Here is a 15,096-nt window from a genome sequence, read left to right as displayed (position 1 = left end):
AAAAAGTTCAAAAAACCTGCAAAGTTCTTGATTAAGACTATCTTAAATAAAGCTGCAAAAACTTCTTGACTTGTCAAAAGAATATCAAATCATCTATCCAAAGTAAAGCTTTCCTTGCAAGCTCTTCATTTTTTTTAACCATCTTGCCATAAATATTCTCCAAGAGAAACAGGTAGCTCTTGTTGTGTGTGATATTCAGCTGTGGATTTTTACCTGCTGCTGGATTCTTGCCACGGTATTTCAGATATTTAACCCTGTACTGGTATTGGCCGCTTGTGAACTCAAGCACTACATCACAACCTTCTTGTGTCAGAAGGTAAACTTGGTTTTGCTGCTTTGGGTGGGGGTGCCTATTTAGTGAAAATCTTCACCAAAAAAAGCACACTACCCTTTAGAAGAGAAACCTCCCCCCTCAGTTTATACTGGAATAAATTGATGGAGCAGTGGCATTTCAGATTTCACTTGTCTTCCAGTTTGGTTGTGTCATATCAGAACCAAAGATGAGGAAAAGCAAAAAAGTGCATTTACATTTCGGCTTTACACTTTCAGGCTGGTATTTATAGTAATGTTAGAATTCCTCTGCAAAAACAGCTTTGGCCTCAATTTTCTTCACAGCTCACAAACGGGCTTTATGCTTAATGTCAGCTGCGAGGTTATTTTGCAAGTGGCAGCTATTCAAAACAAAATGCTTTGGGTTATTGAACATCTGATTGCTGCTATGACTCATTTCAGCAGCAGCAGAGTTCTTGGACACCGCTTCAGAAACTTGTCCCTGCTCTATTATGTTGTACGAAGGCATATGGATACAAGACGCTTTCTCAGGGAAGCAGTTGAGCTGGAACTGGGAATCTGCCTTATCATGGATGATAGCTGAATTAGGCATTGGCAGGATGCAAAATGTGAGGTCGTGGGAAGTTGTTAATGACCCACAGTCCCTCATTTCCTAAACTCTGATTTAACTCATGAGGAAGATGGATGGAGTGCCTTCTTCCCAGAGCTAAACATGAGCAGTGCATGTGACAAAGTTAAGAAAAAGTGTCCATTAAAGCATCACTCATGGCACAGAACAGTCACAGGACGTGGTTGGCTCCTCGTGGACAGCTCCATGTAGCAAACCTTTAGCCAGCCATTATCTCCGCTCGCCGCTCCGTCGCGGATCGCTGAGTGCCGATGGCGCGGGGCAGCAGCTCGGGGCACGAACGCTGCTCTGCGCTGCTCGGGGCTCTCACAGCCCGCGGCTGCGCTCGGCCAAGGGCAGCGCTCGGGTCACTCACCCTGGCAGGACGGGATTGTTCATCTGACAGCAGCATGCACAAAATAACGCACGGCGCTTTCTCACACGCGGTCCTTTTCCTTTCCCGGTGCCGGCGGTGCCGCTCAGCACCGACCCAACGCCGCAACCTTTCCTGTCCCGGCGCGGGCGCGGCCCCTTTAAGCGCTGCCGCCCGCCCCTCCGCGCGCCTCTTCCCGCTGCGCTCATTGGCTGCCCGGAACGCCGCTCCCCGCCAGTTCCTGTTTCGGCCACCTTACCTTGTTGACGCCAGTCTCTGTCTCCCTGCCCTCTGATTGGCCCGCGCCGCCAATGTTTGTGGCGCCCATTGGCCCGCGCCCGCTCCGCCCCGCCCAGTTGAGGGCGAGCGACGCTCCCTCCGGCCCGGAGCTTGTTGATTGGCCGCGAGGGCTGGCCCCGCGCTCGGTGATTGGCTGCGGCGCGAGCAGCAGGGTGGGCTGCGCGGGCGGGCAGCGGCGCGGAGGCGGCGGCGGGGCTGGCGCGGGGTGTCCGCCCGCCGGAGGATGGTCCCGGCGCTGGGGCCGCCGCGCAGCGCGCCCGGCCCGACCGTGAGTGCCGGCCGGGGACCAGGGACGGGAGCGGCAGCGGGAGGAGAGGGACCCGGAGCGGCCGCGGCAGCGGGGCCGAGGCGTCACGCTGGGCCGGGGCTGCGCTCCTTTGGGATGCCGGTGGGGCCGGTGCCCCTTTGTCCGGCCCCGGTGTGCCCGGCCCGGCCCGGGCAGCGGCTGCGGGGTCGGGACGGGCCGGGGCGCAGCGGCAGAGCGCGGGCGGCCCGTGGCGGTGAGGGCGCGGCGCGGTGGCGGTGCCCGGGCTCCGCTGCCCAGAGTGGAGCGGCTGCGGGCCGGGGCTGGACTGGGGGAAAGTCGGGGGAACAGCGGCGGGGGCTTGGGGAGCGGCGAGGGCTTGGGGAGCGGCGAGGGCTTGGGGAGCGGTGAGGGCTTGGGGAGCGGTAAGGACTTGGGGAGCGGCGTGGTTCCATCGCTTTGCGGTCTGCGCGCTGCGAGACAATCGAGCGTGAGCCGCCGATCGGGGAGTTCGCTCGGCAGGCAGCGAGAGGCGGGCGCTGCGCCGCAGCCGGGCACCTTCACTTCGCCCGGGCACCTTCCCTTAGCCCGGCACCTTCCCGCATCCCGGGCACCTTCCCGCATCCCGGGCCCCTTCCCGCTCCGTGCATGGCGGCGGGGTGCTCGTGTCGAGTGCCACCCCCACGGGATGGGATCCCCACGGGCTCAGGGGATGCTGTGCCTCCAGGGACAGCTTTCTTGCTTAGAATTCGGTCACTCGTGGCTAACGTTTCCCGTGTAGTAAGCTTGGTCTCCGAAGGAAGGAAGTCTGATGGATGTGTCTGTCTGTTCCTTCTCTGCCTGGTAATTTTAGCTCTCCGGCCGATTTCGGTCGAATTTGCCAGCAGCAGGGGCTTTAAAGAGTTGGAAGGCTTCAGTTTCATGGGAATCATCATTTGCAGGCACAGAAGTGTTTGTAACTTACAGGTACTGCTCGCATTAAGGACAGGACAGCTCAAATGCAGCTCCCTGTGACAGCACAAATGAGCTGAGTCCATTGACATAGCTGTAGCTGGATACAGCTGTGGCACATGGTGCCCATAGTCCAGGGGAGTCTGTAGGGAGAAATTGGAAGTAAGGCAAAGAAAAAGAGAGCAGTGATGTGTTGAGTTTCTGCCCATAAGTACAAAAATCACAAAACTGTGTTTTTGTTTTTCACATAGCTTGGACTTCTATTAGACTTCACTTAGACATGCAATTATTAAGCACTTCTAGCAGTGATAGTGATGGCACAGTTAAGCATCCAGAAGTCAGGTGATGTAGCAGCTTGTTTTAGAGGCATGATTTGAGCTTTACTTTTAATATACAAGTCATTGGGACCATCTTATTTATGTGACTATGTTATGTAGCCCTTCAAACAACTGCAGAGCCTTGTTCATTGCTCATGAATTGTGTGCAGTAATCAGACAAATGGGAAGGAAGAAACTTCCTTTTTATTAGAAAGACTTAGAACCTTTAATTTTTGATTTTCAATTAGTGCCATAACAATAACTCATAGGTACATTTTAGGATGAAATACATTTGACAACTGAAAATGTGTTTGCCGCTGAATGGGAAATAAGCTTAGAGAAATGCTTGTGTTGTCAGCGTGATTTTTAAGGTGCTTGTATTCAAAATAACACGTCAGGTATGTGAAACAGTGCAAGAACATTGGAAATTTTGAAGTGTTTGGAAATGACTTATTCCCTTAGAGACTTACTTATTCCCTTAGGTTGTGGATACATGGGAGGATTTTAACGGAGTAGATGAAAAAAGGTGGTGGATCCTGGAGGACTCTGGCAGCTGCACAGAGATAATTAGGATGTAAGTTTTTGGCAGTGGCTCAGCTGCTGTGATGGCTGGTGTTTGAAGCAGCGTTCTGAGGAGCTGGCCAGGGACACACCAAGGGACTGTCCCTGGAGTGGCCCTGTGACATGGCTGGCCCAGCTGCTGTGTGCATGGTGGGCTCCTGTTGGTAGCTGAAGTTCAGCTGTGCTCTGAAATCAGAGATACCTTGGGAGCAAGAGAGCAAAGATTCTGTGAATGTGTTCTGCTGGCTGAGCTACTCCAGCTGTTCTTCACCTCTGCTCTTCTTCGGTGAATGTGGGGGATGCTCCTGACTCTTTTTAGGCACAGGAGTTACAGAGGAGCTTTTTTGAGCATTGTTTGGTTGTTGATGGTTTCTCCCCATGTGCTGAAGTTGTAAGAACACCTCAGGCTTCCACATATTGAAGTATAATGAATTAGGCTGCAGAGAGATTCAGGGTGGTGCATTCCAAGTGTTTAAGCACACTTTTAATTTGCAAAGTGCCTTGATGCAAAGTGTGTGACACTGTAACCAAGCATGTCACACTTGGATCTGAATTAATACAATGTATGAGTTGAAGCTGGGTGCTGCAGAAAGAAACAGACATGTGAGGATGTCAAGGGCTGGGACATGCTGGATTTGACAGGAGCCATTCTGTGGTTTAATTTTGGTACAGTAGTGCTTCTTAAGGTCTTGAAAATAACTTTGTAAGTGACACCTGGCTGGGGGGAGGTATAAGAAGCATAGCATTTGATACAAAGGGTTTCCCAATGAATCATGGTTGCTTGTGTCACAAGAACTTGTGAAAAGTGCCACAAAGTCTGTGCCACTTTGAAGGACAGTGACACCTTTCAAAATAGGAAAACATGTTCCTGAGGGATTTCATTTGATTAAAGGAATCACAGACACAACTGAGATGAAGAATTATAAAATGACTGGCAATACTGTGGATGGGCAGTCCATCAGGCTGGAGGCAAGTACACTTCTTCAGAGCCCTGAGATTTATAACTGGAGTTGTTACAAAAAGATTAGGAACACTAAAGCTGTTAGATTGTATGCATGCACACATTTACACATCCATTTTCATTTAAAACCCTGGGTTGTATGCACAGCTTCACCGACATTTCCATCAGGGACATGGCTCAGTAGTGTTATTTAATTGAAAACTGTCTCATCTGGAACTCTGCACCGTGATGTGTATTCAATTTTAATAACTCAAGCAGTATTTGAGTTATTTCAGATTACAGGAAAACACGTAAAGGTCTCAACTCCTTGATTAGGAAATGTTGTGCAGTTTATGTAATGCTGACCTAACTTGCTGTTTAAAATGCAATTCCAGCTTTTATGGGTGGATATAATGTGTCCCAGGTGTACTTTGGTTTGCCACCTTACCAGTGTAGTGCCGTTGTCATGCTTGGAGTAAGCACAAAAGAGGTTCTGCTGTGTGCACAAGATTGACAAATTGTGTGTAAACTGGGTTTGTTTCCTGTGTGAAAAGCCATGGCTTTGGCCTCCAAGGTGAATGAGTTCCTTTTGCAGCCATGACCTGCAATAGCAATCTCTTACATCAGCCACGCTGGGTGCCATTGTGGCTCAGATAAGAGGAAAGCACTGGGCTGCTGAAAATGTTTCATGCTTCCTGGTAACCAGTGCCTTTCCCACTCAGTTCCCTGAACTTCTCTCAGGTTAACTGACCAGTGTGAAAACCATGAATTGAAATCAGCTCCATCTGAGAGCACATCTCAGTCATGCTGGTATTCTGGTACCTGAATGGGTTCTTTGGGTCCATCTCTAGTGAGGCTGGAATGATCCAAGTATGGAGCTGTTAGCTTTTAGGTCTAAATCCAGGTTCCTCAGAACCTATGATCCATTTTTCCAGCTTCTGGTATGGTGGGCAATGCCATGAAAATATTACAGAAAACATTGCCCATTAGCCTGCTGACACAGTTAATAGAAGTGTAAGGGTTTTATGGGGAGAGGAGACCTTAAAGATTTGTTTATTCTTCAAGTAACTGAAGTTCAAGTGAAAATAATACTGTCCATTTGGGGTGTCTGTCTGCATCTGTAGTCTGTAATGTGGTTGGCTCCAGGGACACTTAATTCATGCCAGCCTTCCACCTTTGAAGTTGGACTCTGCTTTGCTTTCATGCATCAGTGAAGCTGTTGGCTAGAAACTGAACAGAGTTCTTGTACAAAGCTTCATGCTGCAGCTCTTCTTGCTCATCTACTCCAGTAGTAAAATGGAGCTCCAAATCAGGAGCATAATTTTTCCACTATTGGAGCATCCCTAATATTCAGAGATGCTTTAATTCAGGAATGTTTAAATATTATGCATCTATAGCTTAAATCCCTCCTCCTTCCATGTAAGTCTCTCACCTGCTGGAAATTCTGGGACTTCTTGTGTAATTGGAGAAGCTTACCTAGTTTTGGCATCATTTTGGGTCATAGTTTCACAAGTATTAAGCCAGCACTGTCACCATGAGAAGCAATCTTGTTGTTTCAGTGTACTTATTGGGGAGTGTGGGGTGTCTCTGTGATCCTTGTGCAAAGTCAGTTTTAAGCTGCAGTGGTGTTCTCATCTGGCCTGCTGGGTTAGGAGTGCCAGTGAGCCAGGGGAGAGGCTGCATCTCTCAGCATTGCTTTGTGGGAGTTGGGGCAGCAGGGGAAGATAATCATCACAGGTACTTTCCTATTATTGCTTGGAGAAATGGGCTGATAGGAATTTCATGCAGCTCAACAAGAGCAAAATCCTGCACTTGGGGAAGAACAAATCAGTCCACCAATATACGGTGGGGGCCATGCAGCTGGAAAGCACCTTGGCAGGGAAGGACCTGGTGGACACCAAGCTGAACCTGACCCAACAGAGTGTCCTTGTGGCACGGGTGCTGAATGGGCTCCATTTGATACAGGAGTGTCAGCTTAGGGAGGTGATCCTTCCTCTGCACTTGGCACTAGTGGGGCCACACGTGGCATCTGGTGTTGAGTTTTAGGTTCCCCAGTACAGGAAAGAGATGGATGTACCACAGAGAGTCCACTGAGAGGCCACAAGGACAATTAAGGTACAGGAGCATCTCTTGTCTTGGGAGGCCAAGGGAGCTGTGATTGTTCACTCTGGAGCAGAGAAGGCTGAGGGAGAATCCCACCTGTGGATTGTCTCAGGAGGATTTACAGTCCATCTCACTTTGTGGTTTTTCTGTTTTATTCTGGGCAGAATGGGAAGACCTTGTTTTTCCCAGCTTGGAAATATTAAGTGTGTGAGCTATCCCTTGCTAAGGAATGCAGTGGAGTTCTCCCACTCCTAGTTTCACTTTAAGGTACTTTTGCCAAGTCAGTCTTAGGTGGCAACAGGGAGGTGATTTCATGCAGTTATAGAAGAAGACAGAGTAGAGGTAAGGCATTTTCATTTTATGGAATGGTTTTTTAATGAAGTAAAACTTGCAGGATCATGGTCTGTCCCCTTTATCCATTCCTTTCAGACCTGTGCAAAGTAGTAACTTGGAAATCGGGTTTTAGTTTCTTCTCCATTGTCAGTGCTAAATTTCTATTGTAGTCTTATTTGCTTTTCCTAGTGCTTTCAGAACTGCTTATTCACCCCAGATAGTTCAGGTACAGTAATTCTCCTAAGAGGTGGAATTATTGAATTCAGGTTTTCTATGGATATGCACCTAGTAGTTGCATTTTCGTGTGTCTAACATGCAATGATTTTTATTTCAAATTTCCTCTTTGACATTGTTATGAAAGTGTGGTTGTTTTCTCTGCTCGTCTCAGCTCAGATAACTTTAGTTTGGACCTCTCTGTTAAATATAATTAAAATAATGTGCAGCTTTATCCCTGCCAATATTATTCAAAACTGTCAAACATCCAGATTGCAAGATGAGTCCTTTATTCCTGGAACTGAAGTAATTGCCCAGTACACCCACTTCATGAGTCCAAGGAAAAAACCTCTGAAAAGCAAAGGTGTGATTGCATTGAGGTTGTGAAGGAGAGTGAGACTTCAGTCCACTAAAACCTCTTGTGAGTAGTTTGCCTATAAAATGTGCATTGCAAAGTTGTGGAGATTTAGTTTGGTTCTTTTGGGTTTGGGGCAGAATGTGTGTGTGCTTGTTTTTGAAAGCTCATTGAAGTGTAAGTAGTGAGCTTCTTTCAAAAGCTTATACATAAAAATTGAAATTCTGGGTTTTGGTACCTTCTCCCTCAGCCATTTTTGCCTTTGGCCTCATTAAGATTCATAGGGAAATCCCTTAACTCTGGAAGGGCAGTGTTTGTAGCAGAATCTCAGGACTGATCTCTTCTGCATATTGTAAAGGAACTTTGTAGTGCAGGCCCATAGAATATTGCTTCCTATATCATGAAGCCTTGATGTGTTCTTAGTTTGTGTCAGATTTCTCAAACCCCAAGCCTATAAAATATTTAAGAACTTGACTGTATAATCCTTTGTACTGAATTACTCATATCTGAAAAGATGAATTAAGAAATTTGACACATAAACTCTCTGGATGCCCTGAACATTTCAGTTCCAGGATGTTTTGCGCTGCTTGTTAGTCAGGGTCCTCAGGAGAGAGCAGCAAGGCAGTTTGGCACATGTCAGAAAATGCCTTGATACCTCCTCGGGACCGTGTGTGCTTTATAAACAGACTCTGTGAGGATCCTTTGTAGCTGCAGAACAAAAAGAGCTCAGCTTAAAACCAAAGCAGTGAAGCAAAGAATACTGCTCTGGCTAAATCATTGTAGCCAAAATGAATGTTTTTGTGTTGTAATTCTAAATTGGTTGTCAGGCTCTGTGACGAGGTCCTGCTCTTTGGATGGAGGTTTCATTTGGAGACAAGGTCACATGAGAAGGCAGAATTGGAGTGGCTCTCACAGGAACAGGTTGCCCAGGGAAGCTGCAGATGCCCCATCCCTGGAAGTGTTCAAGGCCAGCCTGGATGAGGTTCTCAGCAACCTGGTCTGGTGGGAGGTGTCCTGCCCATAGCAGGGGGGTTGGAACGAGACAATTTTTAAGGTTCTGTGAGAGACAACTGCTCACTTTGAAAATTCAAAATACAACAAAAATACAACAAAAGGACTACATAAGGTAAAAGCTGCAGCACTGGGAACTGCCCTTGTGGATACCACATGGCTGGTTCATCTTCAGGATGGATGCTCAGTCTTTTATATCCCTGGGGGTTGCATCAGCCAGCTCTGGCCCCTGTCAAAGTCTCAGTCTTTGCCATTTATTGGTGGAGACTGCTTTCTTGTGACTTGATTGGAGATCATGCTGCACCCACTAAGCACCAAGCTTTTCCCAGTTTGGGAATTCCCAGCTGCTCCATGCAAGGGGCACATGGCACAGCTTCTGTCCTAGACAACCCCAGCTGTCTGATGGTCACAATACAGGGGGGAAAGGGGTCTATGGGGAGAACAGAGGGCATCTAAACTATAATAACATAACTATACACCACTAAAGCTTTTCTTAACATTCACACAATAGTTATCTTTTAATTGCAAGAGCCAATCATCTCATTATCCATCTATAACAGTTCCTTCCAAACCAAACCATTTTGTGATTCTATGACTTACAGCTTCTACATTTTTCCAGTCAAGTCTGAAAAAGTCTTCAACGTTTCAAGTACAATTTTCATGTATGGATGGATTCTTGAGTTATAAATAACCATCTTGGTCACAGTATTTGGAGACCAGGATGAGTTGTATGTTTCAGCTGTTTTCAGGAAAAGAATTCCTTGTTCTTTAGGCAGCAAGGTGGGGCTCCCCAGCAGCTGCTCTTGCTCAGGAGCGAGTGGCAGAGCGCTCTCAGCTCAGCCTGGTGCAGGCAGCCCTTGCCATCTGATGCAGGTAACCTCACCCTAACCCACACCGAGGTGATGACCTCTGTTGGGAGAAACTTGCCTGCAATTAATTCACTTTGTACCCACCATCAAAACACACTCGTGGCTCCTTTGTCAAGCACAGCATAAATAGATGTCTGTCTTCTCTTTGAAAGTGGTTTGGTTTTGAGGTGTACCACGGATCATTGGAAGCCAGGGGGATGAGCACTGCCTTGCAACATAGAGATATTGCTCACACTTTCTCACTTCCTTAGTGGAATTGGTATGTTGGTAACTTGTGAATTTCAGCACAAGACATGGGATCAGGAGGATTTCCCTGGTCATTCCTTGATTTGCTAAAGAAAAGAGCGATGTTCCCCTTATTTTGATCTAAAGTAGCTGAAGGCTTTAGGTGAGAGCTCTGGTCTGTGTGATTGTGGCTTGTGCACTGGTTCCATAATTACAGCTCTTCAGCTCCCAAATTCCTGCTTCCCTGTAACAATTACTCCAGCCCACAGGAGATGGTTCCTGTGGGCATCTTCCTTTACTTGCACTGTGTTTGTCTACAGTGCCAAGATCATCTGCACAATGTGAGAGTGGCAGCAGCTCTCATCTGGGTGCAAAATGTGCAGAGATACTTCTCCTTAAATATTTTCCAGACCATAAACAGTGAGTGAGATACTTAATTCTGGGGACATTGAGCTCCCTCTCTGCCCCTCCTCTAAGGTTTAAAAAGAAATGATGTTTTACTTAGGAAGACTTGGGAGGGAACAACAGTAGACGAAGAAGAATAAATATGCGAGGTGGATCTTCAGGTGATTAGATCAGGAAGTTTCTTTTTTGTTGTTGTTTTTTGGTGTTTTTTTGGTGTTTTTTTGGGTTTTTTTTTTTTTTTTTTTTTTTTTTTTTTTTGTTTTCTTCTTCTTAAGTTTTCTTAAGCAGATCTGGTCAGGATTTCTCAGAATGACCCTACATCAATGCTGTCCTAAAACTGCTTGTTACTGAATGGCCAGTGCAATTGCCATTGATATTTTGAAAATTACAAATGAAAGCAAAACCAATGTAGATATGAGGGAGTATCACTTGAGTAATTATCCTTTCTTTTCCTCCAATGGTATTACAAAAAAAACCCTAAACATTTTCTTTCTAGTTCTCTTGCATGTTCTTATGTAAGAGCCTTACTGAAACTTAATTGCTTTAAGTCAGCAGGAGGAAAGATACTAATGTATTTGAGTTTAGACAATACAAACAAAAGAGACAGAATAAAAATATCTAAAAGCAGTGAAGTTTTCTTTCAATGTATTATTATTTGCAAGCACCTTAAAAAAAAAAAAAAGTTGCTCCATGTAACAAGTTTGAGCTTCTTGGCTTTAGTTTTCTTTTCTCAGCTTTTGCAGAGGCTCTGGGAGCAGTTTGGTTGGCCTGGGGAGCTCTCAGCTGGTTTGCATCAGGAATATCTTCCTCAGCACAAGGTGGCAGTGCCCCTGAGCTGGTCAGCCTGCACACCCGTGCTGCAGAGCTGCTCACTGCCCCAGCTGTGCCCGTGCCTCGCCTGACCCCATCCTCCTCCTCTGCTCACCCCAGGCTTTTGTAAACATCTGGGAACTTCATCTCTTTGAGGGCTTGCAGTCAAATCAGTCAGTGGGCCCAGCTATGGTGAGGGAGTGCATTAAGGGTCACAGTAACAGGGAAATCCTGATTTCTTCCTGTCAGGAAAAATAGCCCTTTTCATTTTCCTCTCTGATAGTCTTCCCAAGTTGCTTTGATAGGCCACAGTAGTTAATACACACAGGTAACAATCACAAAGGTTGCCTTTGAGTTACCTTTCCTGCAGTCATTTTATTAGGTAAATACAACATTAGAATAGATCCATTCCAAGGGGGAATAAAGAAGGGGCAGTAAATTTTGTCTCTTGATTTCAAGGGCACCTTGCTTGTCATTAAAAGCTGGGACTAGGTCCCTGATTAAAGCTAGCCTTGTTCTAAAACATGCATGGAGGATTGGAGAAGTGAGCTCCAGCAGTTGCTTGGATGAAGAAGACACTGTGTCAGGAAAAAAGCATTTGAGTGGTTCTTGTCTGTGCCTTGGAATTGATCTTAGCTTTACATTAAGAGGTGTACATTACATTACATTACATTGCATTACTAACTACACGAGGTGTACAAAACCTGTAAGAACTGAGACTGAAGCAGTGTCACAGCACGAGCTTGCTGAAGGAGATTCAGAGGAAGAAAGATTTGGACTGCTGGTAGGTTTGCAGAATATGTGAAGTTGCATATAAAAATGATTCTTCCTGCCTGATGCAGAAGAATGGAATGGCTTTACTAATTTGAGGGAGATTGTTTTGTACAGCCAAAGATAACAGATTGGAATAATTATTTTCTTTTTAAAAATTAATATTAAGTTTGGAAACAATTCCTAAATAAGGAGTGAAAAAATAATGCCAAAAAATATCTAATGACTTTTTCTTGTATTTGCTGAATGCATGTTTTGAAGAAGAGATTTCATAAAATCTCTTTTTTGCTAAATACTACCTGGAAAGATGGGTGGTATACAAGAAGATATTTAAATAAATTGGTTTTCAGGTTTTATACCCTATGTTTCAGAACTATAGAAGAGAATAAATTATGTTAAATTTAAATCTTCAGAACACAAAGCATCCTTTAATTTCTGAGGATGACATTGCATTTAAATTAAAATCAATATTTTAGGTTGATGTTGTGAAAGCTGTTAACTACACAAAGCTTAAGGGAAGCTTGGTACTAAATAAATATAAATGATGAGTTGCTGCTTCTTCATCTGTTTTAAGAATTTGGATTTTGCTACGTTTTCTCTGCAGATGGCATTCAGCTGAGTTAAGTGAGCATATTTCATGAGTGAACTTTTTAGAGAATCCATGAAGGGATCTTGATGAAGAAGCAATACTTGATGTGGAACAAGTAATGGAAAACTCTCTGTCAAAGCTCTGGTCATACGACAGCTAAGGGGGAGAAATTGAGACCATGTAAACATTCATCAGCCCTCAGAAATCTCCACCTAGGCACTATTTTAAATTTCTTTTTAATTCACAAAGCCCATATTTTCAGCAGCCCTTAAGAAAACCTCCTCCCTGGTATTGCCAGCTTCAGCTGTTCTGTGGAATACCAAATAAAATGCAAAAGTTTCTGTCCTTACAGAATAAGAATACAGCTTCAGTTCAGATATTTCTCATAGGTACAATCATTTCTCTTAGGTACAATCTGTCAGTAGAAAGCCCAGAGTTTTATACAAGTGTTGTTTAACAAATTTAACCACCTCTTTTCAGTGGAGCTCACAATAAACTAATTTGTTCATTAGATAATGTGTACAGCCTTGCTTTTGCTATCAGGACCACAAAAGTGAGAGCATTGATTGAGTGGTGAACTGAAAAACTTCACCTGAAGTAAATCCACAGTAAGGTGAAATTAGGGTAACAGTCATGGCATTCCTGTGCCATGTTTTCTATATGAAATGGGCTGCAGATCCCAGTGGAAATGAAACATATAAAATGCAGACTTTAAGTTTATATTTGTGAGGCTTATACACTCAGTGTGGCAGCAAATGGCTTGAAATATGCAGGGAACAGCATCACTTGGAAGAAGTTTACTGATACCATTTAAAAAAAGGGCAGAGGAGAAAGAAAGAAGTGGGGTCTTTGACATATAATAAAGATTTTCTATTCTTTTTCAGGATCAAAAAATGGTTAGAAACTGTACTAATAAATAACCGCACAAATTTTCACTAAGGCCTTGTCTATCTTCCAGAATGCTACATACAATGAGTTGCTGAATCATTTTGGCATATGCTTAGCATGAAGAAATAAGGCAATTGGAATATTGTGTGTATCATGACTTTGGGAGGTAGGGATGGCTGCTGTTAAGAAGAAGAACTTTGCTGAGTGGACACAGAAGGAGCCACAATGTAGGAGTAAGGAGAACTCATGTCAGGAGGGAGAAAGGGTGCTGTGACTTAGGGCAGGGGGAGGATGGGGTTGTGAATGTGTTCCAGACTGTGCAACTGGGGTCAGAACAGCCATGTCTGTTCTGGGGAAGGGTATTTGTGGCTGGATGCTTCTTTATGCCCTTACCTTCACACAGTTGTGCTTCATCTGTAGCCCTGTGTGGTAGCTGGCCATCTAAATCCACACTGATGCTTTCTGTGTTAAATACACTGCAATACAGAAATAGTCCTTTGCTTCTCAAGCTGTATAAATCTACAAAATTAAAAAACAATACCATTGCTTGGTGAATACATTAGTCTTTCAAAAATGCAAAGTCCACCAAAACTAAGGCCTCTTTTATCTGTTTGCTATGATTTCCAGCATATTTGCTATGGTCTCATAATGCCCAACAACAGACACATCAGCTCTGGCTTTATAGGTGGTGCAGAAATCAAGAAACAGGGTATGTGACTGCCACATGATACAATCCTTTTCCTCAACTTGTTTTAGAGCTTTGCTTTACCAGAGCTGTGTCCATGTGCTCACATCCTCACTAAACAGAAACCGTACTGGACACAGTAAATTAAATTACCCCTTTGCTCCTTGAGTAGTTATTTCACCTGCTGCACAAGGTGCTGCCTCGGTGATGGATACATGAGTGCAGTGTCACCAGGCAGCTGCTCTGCTTCTCCTGTCCCTGCTGGAAGCCTTGATGGATAAAGGTTCAGCTGGGCTGCCTTGATGGATTCAGGTTCTGCTGGGCTGCCTTAATGGATTCAGGTTTTGCTGGGCTGCCTTGATGGATAAAGGTTCAGCTGGGCTGCCTTGGCTCACTGGAGCTGGGAAAGGTGTGCTGGCCCCAGTCACTCCCTGTACACCTGAACATCTCTCTGGTTGCCAACAGCATCCAAGATGGCTGGGCTCTAACCAGGTTTTGGTTTTTTGTTATAATCAAAATCACTCACCTGCTAAGGTCTCCCAGTTAACCCTTTCCTCACCAGTGAATGCAGGTAGAATCAGTGCGTACTACTGACCACCACCAGCTGTACCCAGGAGGGATAAGTTAGAGATGCCTTGGTGGGAAACTGCCTCTCCTGGCATTCAGAGTTGTGTTTACTGACTTGGACAACCTGGCACAACAACTGGATTACTCTTACTACGTATAAACTCAAATAAATTTGTTAGTAAAGTAAGCTAATTGGATTTAAAGGAGAAGAAATCTTGTTTTTAAGATGAGGTAACACAATTTATAAGAGTGTGCTGAAGTTGCACCGCTTTCTCCCACAATAAAAGACTGTTAACTCTGTCAGGTGTTTTCATAATTTATGCAGGGGGTGGTCAGGTGAGCACGGAGAAAGCAAAGTCCATGGAGGGATATAAACAGAAAGTGATGTATTCCCATTGCTGGGCTGGAGAGGTTTGTGTTTAGGTAGGCTGTGTGTAACACCCAGTGGGGCAATGGAATGCTGTAACTCAGAGAGGATTGCGTCCAGTTTTGTGATAGTGTGAACACTGTCGTGTAGGTGGAGTTGAATTATGTTCCTGAAATCTTCAGGCACTTTGAGTTCCTGAGTTGGATCTATTAATAGGTTGTTTCCTGTTTGCTTTATTTTATGGTTTGCCAACATCTCCCAAGTCTTCCCTGGAACACAGAAAGAAAGATTAGAGTGGTAACCAGCATCAGCCCTAATGTT

General features: G+C 45.0%; 1 protein-coding gene across 2 annotated transcripts in view; it reads left to right on the top strand.

The window, feature by feature from the left end:
* The first annotated feature begins 1,686 nt into the window (after positions 1-1,686).
* Positions 1,687-15,096, top strand: part of USF3 (upstream transcription factor family member 3) — a 33,655-nt gene continuing 20,245 nt past the window's right edge. The window contains exon 1 of one of the 2 annotated variants that reach the window (XM_005486085.4): positions 1,687-1,839. In XM_005486085.4, coding sequence (XP_005486142.3) covers positions 1,795-1,839 — 45 coding nt within the window. In that variant the 5' untranslated portion in view covers positions 1,687-1,794. Of the gene's footprint in view, positions 1,840-2,216; positions 3,658-15,096 lie in introns of those variants that run through there. The other variant, XM_074534791.1, reaches the window with a different exon arrangement.

This window comes from Zonotrichia albicollis, chromosome 2 (genome assembly GCF_047830755.1).
Source record: "Zonotrichia albicollis isolate bZonAlb1 chromosome 2, bZonAlb1.hap1, whole genome shotgun sequence".
Lineage (NCBI taxonomy): Eukaryota > Metazoa > Chordata > Aves > Passeriformes > Passerellidae > Zonotrichia > Zonotrichia albicollis.
This window is presented reverse-complemented; position numbering and strand designations above follow the sequence as displayed.